The sequence below is a fragment of the Vidua macroura genome, chromosome 3 (genome assembly GCF_024509145.1).
Source record: "Vidua macroura isolate BioBank_ID:100142 chromosome 3, ASM2450914v1, whole genome shotgun sequence".
Lineage (NCBI taxonomy): Eukaryota > Metazoa > Chordata > Aves > Passeriformes > Viduidae > Vidua > Vidua macroura.
Window position 1 is genome coordinate 45,749,566 of NC_071573.1, and position 26,390 is coordinate 45,775,955.

The 26,390-nt window shown below is 39.9% G+C and overlaps 1 protein-coding gene across 1 annotated transcript; it reads right to left on the minus strand.

Moving 5' to 3' along the window:
- Positions 1-10,325: 10,325 nt before the first annotated feature.
- On the minus strand, positions 10,326-25,387 carry GNG4 (G protein subunit gamma 4). Its single transcript, XM_053973456.1, has 3 exons — positions 25,123-25,387; positions 18,736-18,841; positions 10,326-11,111 (listed from the first exon to the last, which is right to left on the minus strand). The coding sequence occupies exons 2-3, from the start codon at positions 18,829-18,831 to the stop codon at positions 10,983-10,985; spliced, it is 225 nt and encodes a 74-aa protein (XP_053829431.1). The 5' UTR covers positions 18,832-18,841; positions 25,123-25,387; the 3' UTR covers positions 10,326-10,982.
- Between the last annotated feature and the right edge of the window lie 1,003 nt (positions 25,388-26,390).

Genomic DNA, 26,390 nt, shown 5'->3' on the forward strand with positions numbered 1-26,390 from the left:
AGGCCTAAATGAATGACTGCTGGTGCTAGTCTATTAGAAACACATTTAATTAGTAACAGGATCTGATCTGTATGAAGTAGAATGAGAATAAATGGTTTTTTTACAAAAGGAAGACTAATTTTTTTTAATACCCAAACCATGAAAAAATGTTTGGAAAATGTCTATAGTCCTTTCAAACTGCTTAGTTAAGATTAATTTTTCATCAAGTGGAGTGAGATAATAGAAGGCAAACCAATGATTTTAACCTTTATGTATTTACAAGCAGAAGGAAAATGTGTTTACAAGCAGAAAGAAAATGTGTTGGAAATACATCAGTTTTAGTTTGCTGCATACTTAAAACATATTTAATATGCAACCGAGTACTTGTCAGCAAATAGTAGTACTAGGGGAAGAATTTACACAAAAAAAATGCTTTGATAAATCACTATTTACATTTGACTTGCCTTTCAGCATGTTCAGCTGCAGAAATAAAAACTGGTCCATCTATTAATATTTATCTATATTTGGCTACATTCCTTGTACCCCCATGCCAGGTGATCTGATGGGGATTGATCTTACAAACATTCCTGGGAGTGATTGTTTCTTTGCAGGCAAAACAGAGCACCCAATCCTTTAATATCTTACTTTCCCTGTGGCATTACCTACCATCTTCAAGGATAAGTAACTGTATTACATACAAACCAGGAGAAACCTAAACAGGATGTCCAGGTCAAAAGGATGCTATATATGCATTTTTGCTAGTCAGGTAGGAAATGGTTACTAACACAGTTTAGTTGTAGAGGATTGGCCTTTCCTATTCCATTTTTCTCTTGCATCTCTACTAGATTTTTAAAGCCAAAGATTTTACCTAAGCCTCCCAATTTCATCACTATCTGTATGATACTGTGTGCACCTGTATGTAAATCATGAGGTGACCAGACCCAACTATTAACCCAATTTCCAGAAGTTCCCATAAGTAAAAAAGTTTCAATTTGCATTATTGAGGGCTTTTATGAGAACTAGCATTTTGGTGAAGCAAGCTGATATTGGAGTGTCTAAACATGGCTTCAAGGCACTGAGTTTTAAGCATGCTTTTTAAAAAGCACCCATATTGAAATGAACAGGGCTAATGCCTTTATTAATGTTCAGCTCTTTATTAAAAAGATCAGCTGGGCAGGGGGCTCGACATGGAGCACACCCCCGCGGTTGTAGGCCGAAAGGAAGGAGGTGTGCAGAGTCTATCACTGAAGTCCAGAGCAGCAGCTGTCCCTTCTTCTTTCCTTGTGGCACACCGATTGCCAGAGGGTGAGGAGGCGTGGTGTGCAGAGTCTGTTGCTGAAGTCCAGAAAAACAACTGTCCCCACTCCTTCCGTGGTGGCAGCACCAGGGCTCTGTCTCTGTCACCCTGCTTCTCACAGCCTAACCTAGTCTATTCTTTCTGAGGTGATGGCGACCGGTAAAAGTCAATCAGGGGATGTGTTTCCCTCTTCCTTAGCTAGGGCATTTGTCTAGACTCCTCTACTGTGTTCAGTTTTTGATTTATGGTCCTTTTTATCTCCTACAAATACTCCCATGATCCTAAGGGTTTTTTATTTGCTTGTTAGTCCCAGAATGGCAGTGTGGAAGGGTGGGAGGCCAGTTATCTCCAGGTAGTTTAGAGAAAACAAACAGAGCAATTAGCTAATTAGCATTTCAATATCGGTACTTAGCTAGAGTTAGTAGTTTTTTTAGTGTTGCCATGGGAACTAGGAAGGCCCTGCCCACATCTCTGGAGAACACGTGGAAACTGTTCATTACACATATAAAAATCAGATTTTTTCCAAGATTTAATAATCATGAATATGTATACTATGAAAAGAAAAAATTGATCTGGAATATAACTTCTAGATAATGTTAAATTACTTATCTGAAAAACTAAAAAATTTGAGTTGAGTTATGTTCTGATTTGGGTTATAAGAACTCTATAAAAAATACACTATTTTCAATTTTCTCTTTCTGAGCAGATTTACTCTTCTGACCATACAGGTTCAGAGGGTACCTCTGGCACACAAACTGTAGTGCAGGCGCAACATGTTGGGCACAAGAGCTGGAGACAGAAGAGACAGAAATTTTATTCCCCAGGCTGCTTGCAAACTTAAGATGCTTCTGTTAAATTTGCAGAGTCCCTCTTGATAAGCATCTCCTGTCTGACACAGAGAAGACATGATGGATATCAGAGCTGCACTCATGTACCAAAGCTAGCCAGTCCATAGCATTCAGGGTTTTTTTAATGTTTGTTTGCCTAATTGTTGCCCCGAGTGGGCAGCTGGGATATTTTTAGGACAGCAGCAGCAGAATAGAAGAGCAAGAATCAGTGTGGAGCTGTGTATATTTTAGCAGAGTTCGTCCCCAGGGAGTTGTGTTTTATTGATTTCTGCGTGCTCCATCTGAAAGCAGAGGAAGGTCTTATGAGAGACTCCCTTTTTAGGGGTTTGGGGCTTAACTTTCTCCCCAGGTAGCAATAACACTGAAATATTACTTTTCACAAAATCTGTATGCCTTTAGTTTTTTAAAGAAAAAATATTTAAAGAGATTACAGATCAAGGCATGAAGGACTTTATTAATTTAAAGGGTTATAAATTTGCATCCCAAGAATGTGTTTTATTCTTTTTCCAGTGTTCATAATTGAAACAGATTCACTGTCCAGATTGAGGATTTATCAGTCCTTTCCTTACCTTGCTTAGGGTCTTTACAAGGAATAGATTTTGCTTATCTTCCCAAACAGAAGAAATGTCTTACTGCTTCCCTTTTCAGCTTTCTGATCCAATGAAGTGCAGATGCAGAGGAGTTCCCAGACTCCTTTGGGATTGCCTAATGTTACTCTATCCCAGGTGCAGGATCTGACATTTCACTTGTTAAATTTCGTGCCATTAATCACTACCCAGTGTTCCAATCTATCCAGATTCTTCTGTAAAGCCTCCTGCAGAGTCAACAGCACCTCCCATTTTAGTGTCACCAGCAGAGCTGTTAATGGTGTGCTCAGCTCCTGCATCCAGGTAATTGATAAATATATTGAATAGAACTGGCTCTAGATGTGAGCCCTGAGGAACTTCCTTGCTCAGCAGCCAGGTGTGGCCCCTTTCACTGCAGCCCTTTGAGCTCTGCCTGCCCTTCAGCCAGTCCTTCACCCAATACATCATGAACCTGCTCATCCCACTGTCAGACAACTTGTCCAGAAGGGTGCTGTGAGAGACAGTATCAAAAGCCTCACTAAAATGCAGAAAAACTACATCCACCTCCTTCCCTTCATCCAACAGGCAGCAACCTTATCACAGGAGCAGATCAAATTAGTTAAACAGAACTTTCCTTTTGAGAACCCATATTGACTGTGTCTGATGACTGCATTATTCTTTAAATGCTTTTCAGTAGTACACAGTAGAATCATTTTCCACTTAACATTTTATGAATTACTTCCAGTTAAGGAAGTTTTGTTTAAAATTATTTGTCTATTATTTTGCTGACCCTTTTATTCTTTTAAGTTTTTGCATCTTCTTGTCTGTTTGGAAGAGTAGCTTTAAGTTTTGCTGAATTAGGTCACAGTTATCCAAATTTACCAATATAGCAATAATAAATTTTACAGTCTAAGTTGACTCTTTGACATCTTCATGACAATCCAAAATAGAAATGGACTCAAAAACTACCCATATGGCAGCAACTAAATCTTGACAAGCACATCTCAGAGTGCAAACGGGAATGTCTCACAGAGATGTGGAACATCAAATATCCAATAATCAAGCAGCAGCCAGCTGGTGGGGTTAGCTACTTCATGTGCAGCTAGAATAGTTATTTTTAACAAGTGGTACAAAGACTTCAGGATGCATGTACAGAAGAGAATAAGGTTTGTAGAAAGTCCTACAGAGACCTACAACAGCAAATACACTTTTTAATCACATGCCTAGTAAAGAGATAAGATGTTGGGGGGTTGCAAAGCAAATTTGCCACAATATTTTTAATAATTTCATTATCTATCACTGGATAGATGATATTCAGGCTGTATTTAATTTCAAATAATTTACATGACCTCTTGCTATTTTCCCATCATGGTGCTTACCTTGCCCTAGGATGGATGTGCTCTGCTGGAGAAAGCATCAGGTGGTTGCTTCATTTGTTGCAGCAAGTGCAAGATCAATGAGGTGGGATCACATAATAGGGGTTACAAGGCTAAGGGTCAGGGCTGCCTGGGAGAACTGACAAGACCAGGAAAATCAAAAAGCTGAATCTTTCACGGTACCTTTTTCCCCCTGTAGTTTCTTTGTCTTTGACGTGCAAAAGTCATTCCAGTTTGTAGAGTTGAAGACTCAGAGCTGATGTCTGAGCAAGTGGGAACATTGTGTACGATGTTGAAAGAGCTAACTCTGGAGAAGCAGGTACTCACAATCTGTCCACGCTCTGCCTCAGCTTCCCACTGTAAGATGCAAATAGTTCCACCCTCATTTTCCTCCAGGATGCTGTGGAGATGCTTTGTGAAGCAGCCTGTGATGAGCACAGAGGAGCTCATCAGGGAACAGTTCTACATGGAAAGCAGGATTTGTGAGTAAATCAGGCCTGGGGCTACACAATGAATAACAACGCCAAAATAGTACTGACTAACTGCTCATTGACTGAGCACTGCCTATACTGTGCCTTGTGGGAATTCCTGCAGTGGCAATCTGGGATAGTAGTACATACAAATGAGAGAAGCAAATGGAATATGCATAAAGACTTTTCTTAAACAAGTGCTTAACTTGGCCTCTTTAATGACCTTCTAATGTACTTTTTTCATTTATCCAGATTCTGTTTAAATATCTTCACAACCCTGACTATATAAATATATTCACACCCCTGTTGCAAGTATTTGTTTAGCTGGTATGGACAGAACTGTAAAGAAATGTAATCACTTTTATGGCCTTCTAATTTCTATTTCATAGTTGCTTTTTGTAGTAATTTTCCAGAGTGTAAAGCAAACTCTCAGTACAAAAAGAGCATGTGAAGGCTGAGAAAGAAGACATCCAAAAGGCTGCTATCTATAACATTCTTTATATTCTCAAAGTTTCTGTAGAGGATTTTTTCTCGAGAATCTTAGCACCTGAAGTTTTGTCACTTGATCTTTTAAGGGTATGACTGACATGTTCATATCAGGTATATATATTGGGAATCTATGTGTATTCTGTTCTGATGAGTAGGCTAAAAACTGGTATGCTCTCCAGAGAGGAGACTCTCAGACAAGAATCCATGGTAGTGAACAGTTTTTGCAACAAGATAGATAGGGATAAAAAGTCTTGTGAGCCACACTTGCCAGAGACAGATTGTTACACTGTCAATATCTTTAGAGTTACTGCCACTTGAAAGTTGTTTTTTTTTAAGTCACAATGGTTCTTTTCTATAAAGTATGGCTTATTCCTTCCTTTTGCTGAAAATTTGTCTTTATCATGAAGAGAGTGAAGGGCTCAAGGATGCCACCTAAAGCTCAAAGACACAAGAGGGTACGGCGCAGTGAGAAGCTACACGACGAATATGTTTTGTGGAATGGGTTATCTTTTGAAACACATCCTTATGCCATGCCTAGTGTATTTTCCCTAAAATGCCATTCTTAGCATAAGCAGTGGCCTAAGTGCTGTTCTGGCTCTATTATTATGCTGTGGCATATGAGGAAGTATTTGGCCCAGACTACAGTAATTGAAGAACAGCCCCGACCCCCGAAATAAAAAAAACCCAACAGGCAGGAGTGAAGTTTCAGTGTGAAGGAGCAGAGCAGCAGTCAGTGAGAGCTGTTGGGTGCTCTCTGGGCTGGGGACTCACTCTGGCCTAGAGCTGAGCCTTTCTGCTGTTAGCAGCCACCTCACCTACTCCAGGGAGCAAAGGGCACAAGTGGTGTCTCAGCAGCTCTGAGGAACAGGCATTTGACTTAAACTGGAAAATGAGCTTCAGCTGATATACGCAACGACTTCCCCAGCTTTTGAAGGCATTTTTAGCCAGACACCTGACCTATTTAGCCAAATAACGTATTTGTCTTTTGTGTCTTCTAAACTGAGCAGTCTGGAACTGAAGCATGAGGTCTAACTGCACCCAGCAGTGCAATAGTGCCCCAGTGCCAGATGAAATCTTACACTGTGCAGCCCACAAAACCAAGACTGCTGGCTCTCTGTTTCAGACCGTTTGTGTAGTAATTCAGAATCCCCCTTTTGGTCATTACTAGTTGGTATTGGTAGTTTTTCATCTCAGTCGGCTGCTTATCACTTTATCAGTAGGTGGCAGTAATAGACAAGCCTGTGCAGTTCCTACTTGTAATAGGAATTTGGGAAAGAAAACACCAAATTTTAGGGTAAAACTGCTCATTTTGTTTGTTCACAAGCGTGAGTGGTGTAAATGTACTTGACAAACTCAGAAGTACATCTTTCCCTACCAGACAGAAAAGATGTTCCCATACCAGTTCTGGTATTTATGGCTGTATTTAATTTAATAGTGCTGTAAAGCTGGATTCAATTAGATGCAAATGTACATTATTTACCTAAAGATTAAATGTGCAGGTGCCTGTAAAATTTTATGTAACACTTATTCTGGTAAGTTTGCACACTATTTTTCACACATTACTGTTTAAGTCAATCTAATGACTTTAAGTATTAGTTTTCAGTAAAAGAAAACTGTATTTCCTAGGAACCACTCCTCCCCCAAGTTTTCTTTAGTCTCCTTGAAGAAACAAATTCATATTCTGATGCAAAGGACAGCCATAATTATAACATTTTCTTGGAAAATTATGTATACAGATTTTTATCCCTATATAATGAAGAGATAGGAAAAACTGTATAATCAGGTCCTCTCAAAGCACATATTTTGTTACTCCTTTGATATCAGAAATCCAACTGGGTAAATGACTGCCTTATTGAAGTTTAGGCTTTAATATGCACATTTATAGACTGTTGTTCCCAAAGTGTTCTTTCCTTCTGTTGGAGCTGATCCTGCTGTAAGTCACCGCAAAAATGCCTGGTTACAACATCCTTATGAATAGTCATTTACTTTAGTGCCACTGACAGCAAAGATTATATTTATTTTAACCTATGGTGTGATGTAGGATAGCTTACTTTAAACTTTCCTCTGTATTTTTCTCCTCCTTTGGCCATAATTTCATAGAGGTTAGCTTAAAAAATTTGCCTATCAGCACTAGCCAAGCACCCTGCTACTAATTTAATACATGATATAGGAAGCAAAAAAGGGGAATTTAGTATATAATAGAGAGGAGGAAAATAATTTTTAGCATTGAAATGGTAGCATCTTAAATTCAAAGTAAACCAAGGAGATTAATCTCATAGACGCAAAACAGCCAGCCCCACATGTGCTACTGAGACATTACAATTTACTACCAAGCTATTGGGAACTCTCATTCCATCAGAGGAGCAAAAGTTGGGATATGAAGAAAGGATTACTCATAACATGTCAAAACCCCTTTGAATCCAATTCTGTTCTGAAATTCTCACTCCGTGAGATGACAACCCCAACTCACACAGTTAAGAGACAGCACCCATTACTTTCTGGGCTTGAACTACAAATAAACAAGCCTAATGGCATATGAGAAGAAACAGAGAGAAAGAGTGGTACAGCACTAGAATGGCAGCAGGTCTGGTTTTGTTTTCATTAAAATTAGTAAGAATCAAATCAGACTGTTTGATGAAAATATAAACTCATTGCTTCAGCCTACAGGAAATAATTCTGTTAGATAAATCCACATTTTGGAGAGTTTTTGGGGTTTTTAAAAATATATTATTCTATACTTCTTGATATAATATGTATTCATTATTTAGAAAAGTGTACAAAATAATTCAGATATTTTTGTGTAGAGCTGAGGCAAGATGCTTAAACATGAAACTCAAGTATCAGTAGCAGATTATCCAAACTGCCTCAAAGGTCAAAGCAACACAATATATAACAATGACAAAGATATTTTAATGCTTTGCTGGGATTGGAGGAAAATATATTCTTTTAAATGTTGATTTGTGGATCAAGCTGGCATTAAAAGAAAAGTGAACCAGATGATGCCATTCTCTTTCAGAGAATCAATTTTTTTGATGGTGTTCTTAAGGAAAGTATTATATTTGTATGCAATCCAAAGCTGTTACAATTTTATTTGAAGTGCAGATCTTCCAAGTTCACCTCACCCCCTTCCCCTTCAAATTACTAATTTGCCAATAGTATATCTTCATTCAAGGAACTGGTAAATAAGGTCCAAGGATATAGAGAAAGATGTTCTGTTTTCCAGTAAGGAATTATGCTTCTACAGTTTAACCTCTTCAAACACATTATAGATATCTGCTAACATAAATATGCACTTTATGGTATTCCATGTATTTATTTTTTTTATAAATTAAAAGCATGAAATCATCTTAGTAGATGCATTTTATTTTTTTAACCTAATGAAATTTATGAATTGATAAAAGAAACCACAAACATAGGAACCAGCTATTTAAAATGTAACTCCAACACATTCACGACTCCTTGAAGAAAGATTTTGGAGAAAAAACCTGAAGATCAAAAGAATTACATTCTCCCCTTGTGAATAGGAATTCTGGATTTTTGTAAATGCATCTCTTATAACCAGAGACTCTCAAAAGCACTGAAATGTTTCAATTGCAGGATATCAGACACTTACCCCAATTAGAAACAGAAAGCAAACTGTTTGCAATACTGTAATAACCTGTGGTAATTTTGTTATTTTAGATGGGAATGCTAATGATGAGCCACAAATGCAAGTTGTTACAAAGCCTTTGAGAATAAAGCTGTATGCCCTATATTCTCCTCCCATGCTGTTCCAGTTAAAACCATACATGCAGAAGGACAAATGAAAATGTTGCCATGGTGATCAGAGCAGTTACTAAATCATGTACGCTGTAGGAAGGATTCCCTAAAGAACCTTATTAAGCATTTTGTTGCTTTTTTAAAATAAATATTTTCAGAAAGCCTTTTTTAATTTCACTGTCAATAAAATAGCTACTCAGGTAAACCCTATTTCTCTACCTTCAAAATAAAAACACACCATACATTAAGAAATATTTTGTTAAAAGTTAGGAATGGGATTCTTAAGCTGAAAACTTTGAAATAGGAACCAAGGATGAGCCTACCTGTTCAAAATACTTTAATGTTTTTCAGCATAGGTATATCAAGCCTGCTAAGATACTGATGTCTCCAGCTGCCCAGGTCAAAAACCAAATCTTTGAATGAAAGACATCTCAAAAGCCTATCGGTTAAAAGGAATACTGTTATCTAGTGGGTTTTACAATAATAGTGCATGTGAGACATGAGGCGAGTTCTGCCAGCAGCAGAAGCACCGTCCAAAGCCCCCTGTCCCTCTGCCCAGACTAGTAGCTGAACCCAGTTGGGTGAGGCCCATTATCCAAGCTGAACGGCAAAGAAAACAAAACCTGTACAATGCAGACATCTTGTATTTCCACTGCACAAAACAGTACAACAGACATCAATGGAAATTGCTAAAAATAAGCTGGAGAAGGTACATGCACTTTGGGGAAAATGCACATGGCTTTGTTCACTAAGGAGTCCTTGTCAGCATCTTAATTCAGCATTTAAGAATACCCCAAGGCCCTCAATTCCTCAGCTAGTTTTTTTGCCTTGCAGGTATTTAAGATGTTTATGGAATACAAGTTTGTGCAGAGGAAGGGAGGAAGCTTGATCTCTTATGGGTGGTTGTGCAGTGTCTCAGCTCAGACTGGTGCAGTTCTCCAACAAAATTGTCTCCTGCCTTATGGGGCTGGCTGATACACTGTACAAATCAACTACTGCAGTGAGACAACTGTCCTAATGCATCTGATTGAAAAAGGGCTTTCCGTTTTTTTAATAAGGAAAAGAACAACAACAAAAAAAAAGTCTCTAAAGTAACAGCTGCTTCCATCAGGTGACTTGTACGAGTTTAATTTTACTTCATGAAGAAGGCAGTCTTATTTCACACCTCATTCTTTTCCTCTCACTGCACTTTTAAATTGAAACAAAAAAACATACCAGAACCTCCAGAAATTACTTGCTGACAACTTAACTAATCTGTGGCCACAAAATGTACAAACATAGTGGCTGTCAACAGCACAGTGGTCTCGCTGCATATCCTAGAACAACATTTATTTACCATTACTCTCCATCCCCATAAAGTCCTACTCTTGTGGGCAAAGGCATGTAGAGGGCTGCTCAGAAAATGTAATTCCCCCTCCCTGTGCTGTTCATGGCAGTTTTACGCTCCCCACTAAAACCCTTAGGAACACTTATTTCACAGTTCAGTTTACTTTCTAAATAATTTAAATCATTATCATTCAAAATAAGATACAAGCAACCACATTTTTCTACATTTTTATTGATGTAATCCTGATGTGTGACTATACATCTTCATTCTGCTCATAGCTACAATGGCACTTTACTAGGATTGTTTTTGTAGTCAAGTTTCTTACAGTCTTCAGAAAACATATTTATAGACATCACTTACTGTACAAGACAAATCATTCTAAACACTGTAAATCATTGGGATTTTTTCCTCAGTAGTGCTACTTGAGGAAAAGGTCACACTACTCTCTTTAGATAGAAATTTGTAAAGGCAATTGAATTGAATTCACCTTCCAGAGAAAATAAGAATGTTAAAAATAGCTTCAAGAATTGATATGACTCATTTAGATCCCAGAAAAATCTATTACTAGCAAAAATATCTATAATTTGATACTGTACTTGGTATGTACTTTGGTACTAAGACCAAAAGAATGTTTATGAAGAACTGAAATTAAACTTGTACATTGCTCTGAAAGATAAGCATTACCTTGAATTTTTTTTTTTTTTTTTTTTAGGATTTTTTTTTTTTTTTAGGATTTTTTTAGCCAAAATTGCACAACCTTCCAAAAATATTGTAGTTATGGGGTAAGTATTGACATCTTAAGAAAAATTGCTAAAAGCATGCAACACTGATACCAAGTTTTAGCAGATGACATTTTTAATTGAAAATTGACTCAAAGTATAGTACAAAAGAGTTTCTTTTCCCTAAAGGGATTTTCAGATGCAGGTACAGGAATAATAAGGGGATCTTCTCCAATGTGTGCATCACAATATGCCAATAAATCTGCTGCAGCCTTGGATACCTATTAGAAGAGAAGAGAGAACTACTGTAACACTTAATTCTGAAGCAATCTGAATTGCATAAATATTGTTCATAGAACAGATTATAATGGAAGCTATTGCAAAACAGGAAGTAGATTGCTTTATCCTTTAAATATTACACACATCTCTTAATCTGCTCTTCCTAGGCCTAGTAATCCTTCCATACATTTTATCTAACATAGTGACATAGTGACATCAACCTATTGATTGATATCATCCACGTCGAGCTGTTCCTCTCCATCAGAAGGAGATCAGGAGCACATAGTCATTGAAACATTTATATGTTAACCATCCTGAAGCAATAAGGATTCTCCTTGAAGTGTCTGTTTCTGTAGAGAAACCTGCTTCAGCTCTTACTCCCATTCATTGGTTTTAAGGTTTTCCACATACACTCTCTCTCTACCCTTTGCTCCTCTGGTTGCAAAATAAAAAGTTCTTTAGGCACATGACCATGGGATTAAAAAGAAATAATAAATCAGGAACAAAACTTGAACAACATGTGTCATAGTATTTAAGCTAAATACTGCTCTTTTCAATTAAGCAAGACTAATGTATTTTGCTTAGTAAATTACTATAAGTAGTCCTTTATTCACAGCATTTATTTAAACTTGAGCACTACCTTAATATTTTTTAACTTAATATTTTTATCCTTCTAAAATAAATAATTCTCAAGTCTCCAAATTCAGAACATGGGTTTATGCTTACTGAAAAGTCTATAAAAATACAAATACATACAAAAATGTAGCAGTGTGTTGAATATTTGCAATGCAAGTTATTTTGCATTAAATGAAAAATGAAATATTAAACCTTGTATTTTTTGCAGCTTTGTGCCATAAGAATATTGGTGGCAGTAGGCCACAGTGATTCATTTATTTTTTCAAGAATTTAGAAAGCATATACAAATTTTTTTTGTTCTGATCAGTCAGTAAGATATTCACAGCTATCTCTATCTCTTTGCTTTGATGAATTATTGGGTTTTCAATATTCTGATAGTTGAGAAAATGAATTCTGGAGTCTTTACAAAGAAGTCTTTTCTCTGAGCACCATGACAGCTTGTCCCCCATCAAACACCAAGGTCAGTATTTTGCATAACTAGAGTGAAGAGAAGAAACAAATCGCATTTCTGGTATTTTTCTAGCAGGTGTGTCACCAGTGTTAGCTTTAAGCTTCCCCACGGCCTGCTTGTTTTGACATGAACCCAGCCCATAGTAGGCTTCAGATTAGATCCATGAAGTCAATGGGTATCAAATCAGAATTTGCATGAAATGCGAATGAACTTACAGATTTTATTTCTTCATTTTCTGTATTTTTAATTTCTGTATGTCTTTGTAGAATGTTTAAACCATGGAGAACCTGTGGTTGGCACCCCAATATAGACTATCCCCCTAATGGAGGAAATAAGAGTCTTAAGGTTATTTAAAATTAGTTTGTCTTTGAATTGGCCTGCAAGAAAAAAGGGTGACAGAGACACTATATATGAACAGAAGGCTGCTGGGCACAGGTGAAACAGAAAACTGAAAAAATCAGAAGAGATTCACAAGGACCAGTGCTTCTCAAAAAGAAGCAGGTAAAACAAAAATGTGTTGAAAGTTGCAGACTTCAAAATACAAAGGATTGTAATGATTTTCCTGTAATGATCTTGTTAGTTTCATGCATGGATAAGCAACATCAGCTGAAGTATATTGCTTTTCATTCAATGGAAGAGAAGTACAATTTCAGACCACATTCTTAGATGGGAGAAACCCAATAATATAATATCCTGTTTCTCTACATATTAGTAGAAGCTCAACATACATTTTTGTATCTAACTTGTCCTGCAATGCTGGTAGGAATGTTGTGAAGCAGAGTAACACATTCACAGAATCACCTGGGTTGGAAAAGACCTTTGAAATTATCAAGTCCAGCCTTTGACCTAACGCCAATTTGTCAACTGGACCATGGCACTTGGTGCCACATCCAGTCTTTTCTTAACTCCAAGGATGGCAACTCCACCACGTCCCTGGGCACTCCACTCCAATGCCTCATCACCCCTTTCTGTGAAGAGAAACCCTTCCTTCCATGTCATGCTGTTTAAGTCACATTTTAATTTTCTTTTAAACCAACCATAGTACAATTTATTTAAAAACCAACCTGCAACAAGAAACTGAGGAACATGATAATTGTCACAAACTAAACCTGCACTAGGCCATATATTTTCATCCTTTAAACAAATAAAAGGTTTTGAGAGGAAAAATCCTCCCACTGGGATTACAACAGTCATTAAAAAAAAGTGAATTATAACCATTTCTTCACTAAAAGTAGAGTAACTTAGGCCTGCACAGTGGAATAATGACCATTCACAACAGGGAGTTAAATGAGCTGATCACAATCCAGGAGAAATGAAAACACGAGTTCCTGCAGCTGTGAGCAGCATTGCCAAAGTCAGACCTGTGGCCCAAAAACCAGCAAAATACAATATTGCCTCCAGCACATTTCCTGCTCAGTGTCATTATTGGGAAGAGCAGTAGTGGAAGGCCTGTGCACTGAGTACATGGCACCAAGACTCCAGCAGGGATGGCTGCTTTCGCACAGGCAGCACCTAGAGGAGCCCCACAACCAGGGCTGCAGGCACATTGATGTGCTGATCGTCCCATTGTGCCATGGAAGGAGTTAAGTGGAGCCAAATCTATCGTAGCTTTTACTCGCCTTCAGGGTTATTTGTAGCTGAAGGTTGCTCTACAGCTTCAAAATAGCTTTTCCTAAGAATTAAAATAAATGCATGTGATTTGAATATTCAAATGAAATGAACACATTTATCATGTCAGCTTTCCTACACAATATGGCTTGGTCTGCAAATTCCAAGTAATTTACACATATTGCAGAAGTGGCTAAAGAAAAAAATCAGTCTCCAGTTTGACTGATGAATTCTATCAGAAAGTTAACATCTCATTTTTTAAAAAATCTTTTAAGGTGTATGGATTAAAAGATGGAGTATATAGGTATCACACTGATCTCACATTTTGTAGAATTACTTTTACTCTTGCAGAAAATACATCTGGTTATCAAATTAACAAAAGGGAAAAAAAATCCTACAAATCACTCAATCCTGATGCTTTATAGAATTAGTCTCAGGAGGACTGTGAAATTTTATCATTATATTTCAGAATAGCTGTCATGGTTTGACACTGGCGCAATGCCAGCGCCCCCATGAAAATACACCTTCCCAAATAAATGCTGTGAGATGGTATCAGGAACAGAGCAGAGCAGGCCCAAGCTTAATAACAAAGGAAAAAAACTTTATTAAACTACTACTACACAAGACACACGGACTAAATCCAGGATGAAGACCCTCTAAAACACCCCTCCTCCTCCCAATTTCCAAAACAACCACCATGAAACGTCACTCGGGATTCCTGATCAAATTACCATCCTTCAGATAATCAATACTCAGTCTAGCAAGGGAGAGAGAAGTCTCTCTTGCACCACAGACCCCCCAGGAAACACAGTTGCCACCTCCTGTGTTTCCATGTCACACATGGCAACCACCCAGAGAAAATCTGCCAGTGTGACACTCTCCTTTCCATGTCACAGTGCTCTCACCACCGTGCATGGACAGACTACTCATAGGGCTCCTTTAAGGATGCTTTGCCACGAACCCAAAGATACAACAGTTCAGCTTTTCATCTTGGGACTACAGTCCCCCCCATTTTCCCCTGGGGCCAAGGGTCCAGGAACAGAGATCATCTTCTTCCTGAAGACAGAGGGCATCACCATTCCCTCCTCAACTTTCCTCTGTTCTTGCCATTCCTTCACTGGTGGTTGCTGAAGCAGGTCTCCTTGGGTCACCACTACATCCCCCTAAAATGCAGTCTCTATTGCAGGAGATTTTGGTTCAGTCCATGGCTAACAAGAGAAGTCCAGCCAAAAGCTACTTCATCATCTCCTCCCACCTAAAAATTTCTTCTTCTAACATCTCAGGTCCTGGACTGTTTCTCTTCTACTACAAATCGAGGAGGAGTAATATTTTACAAAGCCCTCATTTCCCGGAAAGGTTAGAAGTTCAGACTCCCTGGACGGCTGATATCTCAGTCCAGCATCCCGTCTCCCATGCTGGGCATCATCCCCCCCCTTTCTCCTTCTCCTCTGCCCGCAAATCTCCAGGTGCCATCAGGCTCTCTGTCACTTTCCCTCTGGTGGCGGGGGGGACAAAGGCATCTCCGCTTCTCTCCACCCTTCCGTCCGCAGGAGCTGGCTCGGTTCCAGACCCTCAGCCCCTCGGCCTACATGGACAAGGCCGTGTGGCTTCCCCTCCCCCACCCAGCCCATGGCTGGGCAGGGGAGATCTGCACTCTCTGATGACCGGAACCAAAGAGACAGTTCTCCTGGGAGTTCTTGCTTTTAACCCCCTGTGTTCTCAGAGGCGTGTCCATACTTTCAGTGGTCACTCCAGGTACCAATATCCAAACCTGACCACTGATTGGTTTGACCCAACTTCCTGGAAAAAAATTCACTTCCATGTCAAACCACGACAATAGCAGAGGTGATAAAAACTGCCAGAGTTAGAACATCCTGTTAGCTGCGCTAATAATTATAAGGTTCAGTGACAGGGCAAAATGCTGCAATTAGAATGTCTTCTGCCTTGTCATGGATTGTGACTCATTACCATCCTTGCTACAACACCCACTCTGCTTATCCTTTACATCTAAAATAAAGAGATTCACACACATTTATTGGCATTCTCACTGTTCATCTCCCAACACTATTGAGAACCAGTTAGGAATACTTCCTATCTTCCTTAGGAAAAAGAAAATGGAATGATAACTGATATGCCAAGGGTCTTAAATGTCAGAGCACTCTTGCTTTTCTGCTTGCAAAGAGAAAATTGGGCAGTGCTTTATTCTGAGGACAGCTCTGATAAATACCAGTACTAATTTTGCTTTCTCAATTTTACTGCTAACATCTTTAGAAGACACATTATTCTACAAGTCAGGAGGCCACTGTTCACCTGATTTACTTGGGTATTTCCTAGTTTGGAATCTGCGTTTCCAGTTTCCTACTTACTTCTCCATTATAACTCTAGCTGTTCCTTTGCCAGGTAAGTCAGGTTCAGTTATGATCCTTCTGGCATTCCTATGGTTTACAAAAAAACCCACAGTAATCCTCCTTCCAACTACTGATCAACACACCAGTAACTCCATCCTCCTCTTTCGAATTGTCCTGCTTCTTTCACACCTCAGCAGCAAGTTGTCTTTGTGGTACTTCAGAACATAGCACTGGTTTGGTGCTCTGACTGGCTAGAGGACTTAATAGGACTTCTTAAATGAGTTGAAAAATCCAGAACACAGTGGGGAGTCAGCAACTATCAACATACTTTTAAGTACATTTGAATTGAGTGGACCCAACTCTTGCTGGTTACAGCAGCTACTGTGCATTGGAAACAAAGTGTCTCTGTAGTAGAAAAATAAACTGGAACTTCTGATTTTCCCAGTCAATAACACAGACACCTCTTCCATGTTAGCAATGTGTTCTTGCCTATTCTGGCAATAACAACTTGGCTATAGCTATTTGCAAAAGAGGATTTAATTAAATTATTTGGAAAACCCTGATCTTTTGTTAAATGTCTAACTTGTTTAATCAGATGCAAAACACCAGAAAAAAAGGAAGTAAGTTAATTTATCTACCTTTACAGTAATGATCTGAGAACTTAAAATCTCCTATTGAAACCACTGGAAAGTCTCTTGGTAAAATTTTACTGTGCTGAAACACACATTTAACTGATTCAGAATTTTGAAGGAATAAAAAGCGCATCAACCACTTCTCACAATCCCTCATATGCTTGTTCAAAGAAATTCTAGAAATTAAGGCATTTTGAAAAGTTATATTTATTTTATGTTAGTATAGGAACCCTCATAATTCTGAAACATGCCAGATTTTCTTTGGTGTGTGTTTGGTCCCAGGCAGATTCAAAAAGTGAAATAATTTCACTTTCAAACTATCTGTTTTTTAGATGTGCCACATTTGCTAATAACTGCGTTCATTTTAATTAAACTGACTTAAAAAAAAAAACCTATGTCTTTCTTGCAGCTATGTCTTTCTTGCATATGTAATTAAAAATGTTATATACCTAACTAATGAGGCTATTTGCAAAACTGACGTAATGGTGTGGGACATGACAGTTACCACTGCATATATAGAAGCAAGATTAAGGCAGTCTACTAAGTATCAACAACTTCAAATGCCAATTAACTGGGCCGTATTTTTCCAACCCTTTCCTCTGCCACCCACACCCTCCCTTGTCAGTTCTGTTCATGCAGCTGCAATATGACCTGAGCTGGGACTAACCAAGACAGACCTTCTTTTACTGCAGGAAGCAAACACCCTGTCCCTGTGAACAGCTTATGTGATGAATTTGTGACATGCTATGAAATAGAGGAACTACTTTTGCAAATTTGATGGTCTTACAAGATATTGTTAAAAACTGCCACAAAACAGAGTGACTGAAATTTCTTTTTCATATGAGCAAGACTGACCACTCATGTGAATTGCACTAATATTTCTGAATTATAAATATTACTTTTTCAGCTGGTGAGTTTGTGATCTGAAACTATTTTAAAAATCATAAATATATACTACTGTCCCCACGCTGACTACATGCAGACTTTCAGCACACAGGATGGATGGACAAACAGCCTGAGTTAAGACTACATGAAGATTTTAATGTACAACATTTCTAAATTGTCCTACTGACTTAATAATCTCAGTTACAGTTTGTAACAACTCAGTTACAGTTGTTTGTAGAGAACTGTGTAATTTTAATGCATTACTTTTTTAAGATGTAAAGACTAAAAGACTAAAAACTTCCTTGTAGAGGCTGGATTTTTTATTGAAATAATGATTACCTATTTTCAGGGGAAGAGAACAAAATAAATGAGCATTGCTTTCTTTAAAAGTTCTATGGCATTTTTAGCTTCTAGGTACTTGATATTTCACAAAATTTTAGCCTAGTGGAAAGCAGAATGACATGCAAGAATAATCTACAAGATTTTTTGGTTAAAAAAACTGAAAACCTCTGTTTAATAGTGCCTTTAATGATAGTATTTAATCCACAAGAGGCATGATGAAACCAAATCTTCACATACAACATGTTATCTAGTGTGAAGAATCATAACTGCACACTGCAATCATACATGTTTTTTGTGCAATGACGTCTGCACTAAAACAAAACAAAGCACGGCAATTCAGCTTGTCTCATCATTATTAAAATTTTTTGCAAGATCTTAAAGACTTATTCAAATTCTTAAAGGAGAAAAACCAAGAAACCAGAGCTGCACTTAAATTCAGCTACAGGTGACAAAGAAGAGCACCTGTGCACTTGCCATCTGACTTCAAGCATTTCACAAAATACCACTTTTGACAAATGTAACGGACACACACACAAGCAGACTTGAAGTCAGACTTTGGAAATTGCTTCACTAGAACCCACCAGTCGGTATGTAACTCACTTACAGTACTGAATATTGTTTTATTGCTCAACACAGATTCTTGATTTCTGCATTATTAATGCATTATGACTGTTCCACAAACTAGTCAGTGAATTCAAAATGTCAACAATAAGTCTAAGTTTACCTTTATTCTATCCATGTATGCTTCCATTTTTAATTGCTCCACAGCTTTCCTGGCTTGAGAAATACTGGTTGTACTGTTTGAGACTAGTTCCTTCATTTTGTTTTTCCTGGAAGAGATGAAGTTGAGACCATTTAAAGAACAGGTAGCAAATGCAGCAATCACTGAGAGGACAGCTATCTGAACTCTAACCAGCCCTTGCCCACCACATCCACACTGCCAGGCTGTTGGTCACGAATACAAAGCAGACACCATTTATTTCTGTTCTCTTGCTCCATGGCAATTTATTGCATTACATATTTGCATCCTCAATCATCAGCATTACGCCTGAATCCTGCAAATGACATACAAATGCAGAGCACATGACCATGACTTCAGTGTGAAAATGGTTGCCCTGGTTCACATTGCCAACGCAGAACAGCTGTTCACAATGACTTTGCAGGCATTGCACAGTTTGGCTCCACGCCCCACTTACACCTAGAAACATCAAAATAAGCTCAGAAATGTGTGCAGTGGAAATTAATGCCACACCACTCTCACCAAGCATCAGAGAGAAATTTAAGATAGAGAATTAGTCAGAATTCTGACTATCGATAAAAGAAGTTTAGAAATGAGGTAACAGATTGAGATGAAATAATGCAACTTTTTGCTTAGACACCCAGCAAAGTCTAAAGATGACTAAACCCAGTACAGTATGCTATACAGGATAGGAATGCTTTATTTTTTAAGAGACCTGCAGCTCTTGGAAAGGGACATCTAGGTGAGGTATGACAGTGTTTGGTTCTGTTGCATTGCTCCTCCCTGAGGGATTAAATCACCTAAATAGCCAGCAGTCCTCAGCACTGTTACCAAATTAGTCGAGACCTCCACACTCAGACCTCCACACTCAGACCTTGACTAACTTAAAATATTTATGCCAGAGGTGGTCTGCATATTAGACTCCCTTGTGCTGACAACTCTATGCAGCGCTGGCCCAGCACAAGGAACAGTCACTGTTTTGAAGTCACTGGAGGTTGTACTAAGGCCTCATGGAAAGATGATGGATTACAGATGACCTAAACAGGTCCCAGACTAGCTGTACTACCTAGTAACACTGATGCTGAGGTTTCAATCAGGCAACATTCCCCTGTGGTCCTTACCACAAGGGCTACCTGCAGCCAGATTGATCTGGCAGCAAGCCTCAGAAATCAAGACAAAGTTCAGCAAAATGCAAAGAACACAGGGGCAGATGGGACACAGGAAAAAAAAAAACACACACAAGGAGGCATTTTGCTCTGCTGCCAAAGCAGTTTTAGGCTCAGGCCCTTCAAAATGAATACTTCCAGCTTATTTCTGGATAAGAAGCAAACACCTAGAACCACACAAATTTCCCTTCTTGAACCTTGATAGCTTACCTGATCCAGTCACTGGGGTGTAAGATACAAACAGGAAATAAAGTAGGACACTGGAAATGCTCTTGTAAACAAACCTGTATGTACAATGCCCCTGTTAGACTCAAGAGAAGTACACAATCCATAGTACAGAAAGAATGGAGGTATAATTTTTAAACTACTTTGATTTTGCAAAACACAAATGCTCAGAGACAAGGCAAAGACAGTTGTTTCTTCTCTCAGCCTGGTATGAAACAAACTGTTCCTAAAAATCAGTAACCTGTGCTGTAAAACAGGGTGGTGTAATACAAATACCATGGTGAGCTATGCTCAACACTAATTTGAAGAAACAATAGAATCTTTTCCTTTCAGGTCTAGTATAAGTCAAGGCAGGGAAATGCTACTTTAGAATACGTTAATTTTGCCAAACAAAACAAGAGCTTTAACATACACCAAGACAAAGAACAGATTTTCTGCACATACATGTGTCATTTGAATGGAACACAAGCTTCCCCCCGTGCTCTGATGAAATAAAATCATGTCAGAACACAGCAGGTTTTTTGTCTTCATCTTTGTTTACAATTTTTTAACTCGTATTCCTTACAAGGCACAGGACTGAATACATGTAGAGGAAATGGCTTTGCATAAAATGCCATGTACTGTACAAAAATCCACAACCAAGCCACAGCCTCCAATCCATTTTGAGATGCGTTTTGACTTGCAGTGGAAAGTCAAACAGCAGAAAGGATACAAGACATTCACAAAAGGAGAAGGCTCTCAATTACAGCTCATCTCTGGACTTTTTGTTCAACTCAACTTCCTCACTGTTAAGTATCAACCTCTCTATAAAAATTAGAATAAAGTGAATAATTTAAATTTCATCATTTCCCCTTCTACCTTACTAATGATCACAAAGCCAAAAATGTCAAAGCTAAATCAAGTCAGAGGTCTTTCTACATTTGACACATACATTTAAATTAAACTGAATTAAGCAACTGCAACTCTTTGAACAGCCCAGAGAATTCCACATCTCCCACACTTTTCTGGCAATTCACTCACTCATAGTGTAAAAGCTATAAACATTAGAGTTAGACAATTTGAACTGTCACTAGCTACAACAAAGTTGGCAAGAACAGTGTTCATAGTACTTCCAGCCACTGTTTAAGCATTTACAGAATAAGGATTGAGTTAAGTCCATAGTAGAATTTTGAAAAGGCTATTAAGCATAAAAATGCTTCTAAAAATTCAAACCATGTTCCTAAAGCAATGCCACAAAGATAATATATCCTCACCTATATTCTGAAACACCAAATATGAAAATTTAAAAAAAGAAAATATATATATTGACTAGTAAAGCATTTCACAGTATCAAAAAAACAACCAGAATATGAGGCTTCATAAAAAAAAAAAGGACTTAAGAAAAAAAAAAAAAAAAAGTCTGGCAGTAGGCATTTCAGACACGGGAGAAAATTTCCACTTATCCCAAAGAGGTTTGTTTATACTCTGAAGCACAAACATTTTTTCTGTTCCAAATCCTGCTCCAACCTTGGCCTTTACATACTTTTAAATATTTAACTACTATATTTCTGGAAGTATTTAGCATCCATTTAAGTATTTAATTTTTTACAGACAGGTATGGTTCCATAACTTTGTGAGACTGACTTCTCCTCACATACCAAGCTACGTATACCTCTACCTTCTCTCTCTGCAAGCACTGTGCATCATTTAAGGCCCTATTACATATGGTGTGATGTTGACAATGAGAATTGTAACCACTTTCAAACCAGGCTGTGATAAAGATCCCTTTTGCAGACAAAATTTTGTATGACACTTGATTCTGTTCTCCTTAGAACCTATGATAATAACCTTAAGCTTAATATTCTTTAATGAAATAAAATTGTTGCTTAGGAATAAAGCTCTGAAGAGAACAGTAATTTTAATTACAAGAGAATCTATTACACACCCATCCCCTGGAATGGGGAAGCCCCTCCTTCAAACACCCTCTCGCAGGGTGTGTTTCATCTGAGGCTGCGCCTGACAAATGGATCTGATCCTTTCTCTTAAGATGACTCCTCTTAAACTGCCCAAATATTCTCTAGGCCTGTAATCCCACAGGAAGACACATTTATCTTTATATTGTACCTGGGTGACCAGTCTACAGGATCATAGAATGGTTTATGTTGGAAGGCGCCTTTAGAGATCACCTGGTTCAAGGCAATGCAATGTTCCTGCAATGAGCAGGAACATCATCTACTATAAAAGTTGCTCAGGGCCCTATCCAAGCTGACCTGGAATGTTTCCAGGAATGGGGAATACACCATTTCTCTGGATAACCCATTATAGTGTTTCGCCACACTCATGGTAAAGTTTTTCCCTTATATCTGGTCTGAATCAACCCTCTTTTAGTTTACAACTATTAGCCTGCATCCTTTCACAACTGGCCCTGCTAAAAATTCTGTCCCAGTTTTTCTTTTAAGCCTCTTTTTATTACTGAAAGGATGCAGTAAGGTCTCTCCAGAGCCTTTGCTTCCCTAGGATGAACAATTCCAATTCTTTCAGATATTCCTCACTGGAGAGGTGCTCCAGCCCCCTGATATCCTGGTGTCCCTCTCCTGGACCCACTCCAACAGGTCCATGTCCTTGCTGTGCGGGGGACCCCAGAGCTGGATGCAGTGCTGAGTAGAGGGGCAGAATCACCTCCCTTGACCTTGTGACCACATTGCTTTTGATGTTTAAAAGGAGTAACTTCTCCCCATCATTTGAATTACCTAAGACTCCTGGAACCAGAAATTCTCCGCTGGGTTTGCTACTGCTCATTCCTGGCTGTTTTTACCTTGGATCAATACAGGCACACACAGGCCCCGATAATCACTGTAGTTACAGTAACTGTGCTAACGAGCAGCCTACATGCAGCCTACATGTTACTGCTGCAGCCAGCAGACCTGGATTATATGGAGCTCATTTATCCAGCATATTTTTGTGCAGCACACTGAGTTCAGTAACCTGGTCTCTATTGATTCTTTTCTTTCAGGGGAACACCGGCTGGGCTAACGAAGAACAGTGACAGCAGCTACACAGCCTTTTTTAGCCAAACAGTTTCTGCTGACTGGCACCCCACACCAGACAGCCGTTTACTAAAGCATCACTCCTGAAAGCTGCGCAGCAACAGCCTCCCAGCCAGCTGCATTTTCTGGCATTTTGTTTTGTTTACTTTACCTCGTCCTTTTTCTGGGTGCACGTAACTCACATGTGCCAAAGTTCTTAATTTCCCAGGCTCCTAAAAATGCTTGCAAAGAGCAGCTTTTCCTTTCTTGTTTTCACAATGAATGATTGTACCCAACAGCATTTCAAAGGCAAATTTATCTTATTATAATGCAGAAAGCTGCATAAATATTTGCAGGTATAGCTTGATGCTGCATTGGGGTAAGGAGTGCAACCTTTGTTTACTAAACATTATAAATACTTGTTAGTAAAATACAGAAAAATTCTAAAAACTTGAGTAACATAGAAGCAAAATTGAATTTTCAAGCTCTTCAGGATGGATTTCTACAAGAAACAGGGATGAAAAGCTGTGATTTCCCCCCCTCTAGCTCCAAGTACAAGCTTACAATGCCATACCATAAAAGTGACCTCTGGAATTCAATCTAAAAAAGGCCTAAACCAAATTGCTGCCTTAATCTAAAGTGATGGACCTGAAATTACTAGCTTAGAAAACCTGGGGTTGACAGCTCCGAAGAACACCTTCCACACAAGCGCTGTACTTTTTGGACCACACAGCCCAATAGGAAAGTTAACCCAATCAATCATTCAACTAAGTCCCAGTGACATTAGCAGGAATCATCCCTGGATAATGACCTGCAAATCACATCCTAAATTGCACCACATTTCATTATCCACTTGCAGGAACAGAAACAGCAAAATTTACAGCCTCACAGCTGTTCGATGCCAAACTGGTATACCAATGAAATTAAAAGAAAAAAAAAAAAAAAAAAGAAATAGGAAAAAACCCAACTTCCCCTGCTATCTCAGTTCTTACTCTAAGATTTACAGCAACTGATGTAGCTCTGTAAGGAGAGAAGGAGGGTAAGGAATCCTTTTCTTTCTCTATCTCAGGGCTGCACAAAGAAATACAAGAAAATTACTACTGGAGCTTTTCACTCCATCTCCTAAGGAGAAGCTTAGTAGTACAAGCAGAAATGATTAGATTAAAGTCAAGAACTATTGTTCACGACAAGGAAAGAATGCAATTTTCATACCATAAACGTGGTGACTGAAAATAACTTCTCCTCATGTAACTGCAAATCAGCGAAACTCCAACAGCTCAGTTCTCATGTAACATACCATATCCAGCCCAATTGTCAAGTTCCAAAGATTCTTGCCATCATACCCAAATTTTTACTCAAAAATATCATCTTGCTTCTCAACATTAAAAAAAATCAAAGGAAACAATGGCTGAACTAATGTGATATTTCCCAAGGACAATCTTTTTGTGCAATATTATTTATCATCAGCATACGGGTTATGTGAACGTATAGCCCAGCACACCATCAGAGATTTGGAAGTCTGAGGCAGAAAGATTTGTCCTGGCTACTGTTTTACCTCTTTAGCTAATTTTGAAAGACAGCTGTGAGCCTTCAAAGAAATACACAGGAATTTTTGATTATTCCTCTTAAACGCCGCTTAAAACGTACTTGAACAAAATTGTAACCTACAATGTAGGAAGAGCTTCTCCGGGAAGCTCGGCACTGCATCACCTGCAGGGCAGAAGCGTTTTTTAAGTTGTTATTCCGAGTTTTCTGTCTCACTGCACTGCCCTAATGGCTCTACTGTGCAGCAGCTCCCAGCACCACACATCAATGACTACAGCCAGCAGCAGCCGGGCAGCGGGAGCTCTTCCTCCGCCAGCGCGAGCCAGCCAGCAGGAAAAGCGGCCACTTCCTTGAGCCTTCACCCCAGGCAGCTGACGGAGGAGGAAGGAGCACGCCGGGAAGAGACCCCCTCCCCGCCGCCCGCGGGATACCTGGGCTCGGGGCGGGTTCTCCGGAGAAGGATGCTCCCCGCCGGTGCCGACCAAAGCCCGACGCAGACTCCTGCGGATAACCGGGAAACTCCGGCTCGCGCGGCTGCCGCCGGCCGATGCCTATCCGCAGCAGCCCACGGGACCACCGGGATGCCGGGCGGAGCGGCCAAGGGTTTCCCAGGACACCAGCGCCGACCGCCGCGCCGGCGAAAGCCCCGCGCGGAAACCCCGACCCGCCCTGCGCTGGTCGCCCCTCCCGGCACCTTCTCCCGCCCGGGCTCCCGGGCACTCCCTCCCTCCGTCCCTCCCTCAGCGTGCGGGCGCGGAGGCTGCGGGCAACCCGTCGGTGGCTCATGGCGTGGCGTGGCGGGGCGGGGCGGCCGCGGCCCCTGGTGCCGCCGCCCTCACGCTCCGCCTGCCTCTGTCCGTCCTGATTCCTGCTGCAGCTGCCTCCTGCCCCGGCTCCAGCAGGGGCTAGGGATCAAGCGATCATCCACGTATTCTCGAACAGAATCACAGAGCACAGAAACAAAATCAATTAGATTGGAAAAGACCTCTGAGATCATCGAGTCCAACCTTTGATCGAACACCACTCTCTCAACTAGACCATGGTGGTAAGTGCCATATCCACTCTTCCTTTAAACACATCCGGGAACAGTGACTCCAGCACATCCCTGAGCAATCTATTACAAAGTTTAATCACCATTTAAGTGAAGAAATTCCTCCTGCTGTCGAAACTGAACCTCCCCTGGCACGGCTTGAGGCCATTCCCTCTCATCCTGTCACTTGTGACCTGGAAGAAGAGACCGGCCCCCACCTGGCTACGGCCTCCTTTCCTTTCCAGCTAAGGTCTCCCGAGTTTCTTTTTCTCCAGGCTAAACAGCCCCAGCTCCTGCAGCCACTCCTCACAGGACCTGAGTTCCCTTCCCAAGTTAATTTCCCTTCTCTGGACATGCTCCAGCACCTCAGCATCCTTCCTGAACTGAGGGGCCCAAAACTGAACACAGAATACTCAAGGCGCTGTGCACAGTACAGTCACTGCCCTGGCCTTTCTGGCCACGCTGTTGCTGATCCAGGCCAGGATGTCATTGGCCACCTGGGCACAGCTGGCTCATGTTCAGCTGGGTGCCGACCAGCACCTCCAGGTACTTTTCCACTGGGCCACTTCCCAGCCACTCTGCCCCCAGCCTGTAGTGCTGTACCTCAAACAGCAAAGCCCAAATGGCACTGGGGTTTGGGGTGAGAGCCCACAGTGCCTGTCCTGCCCT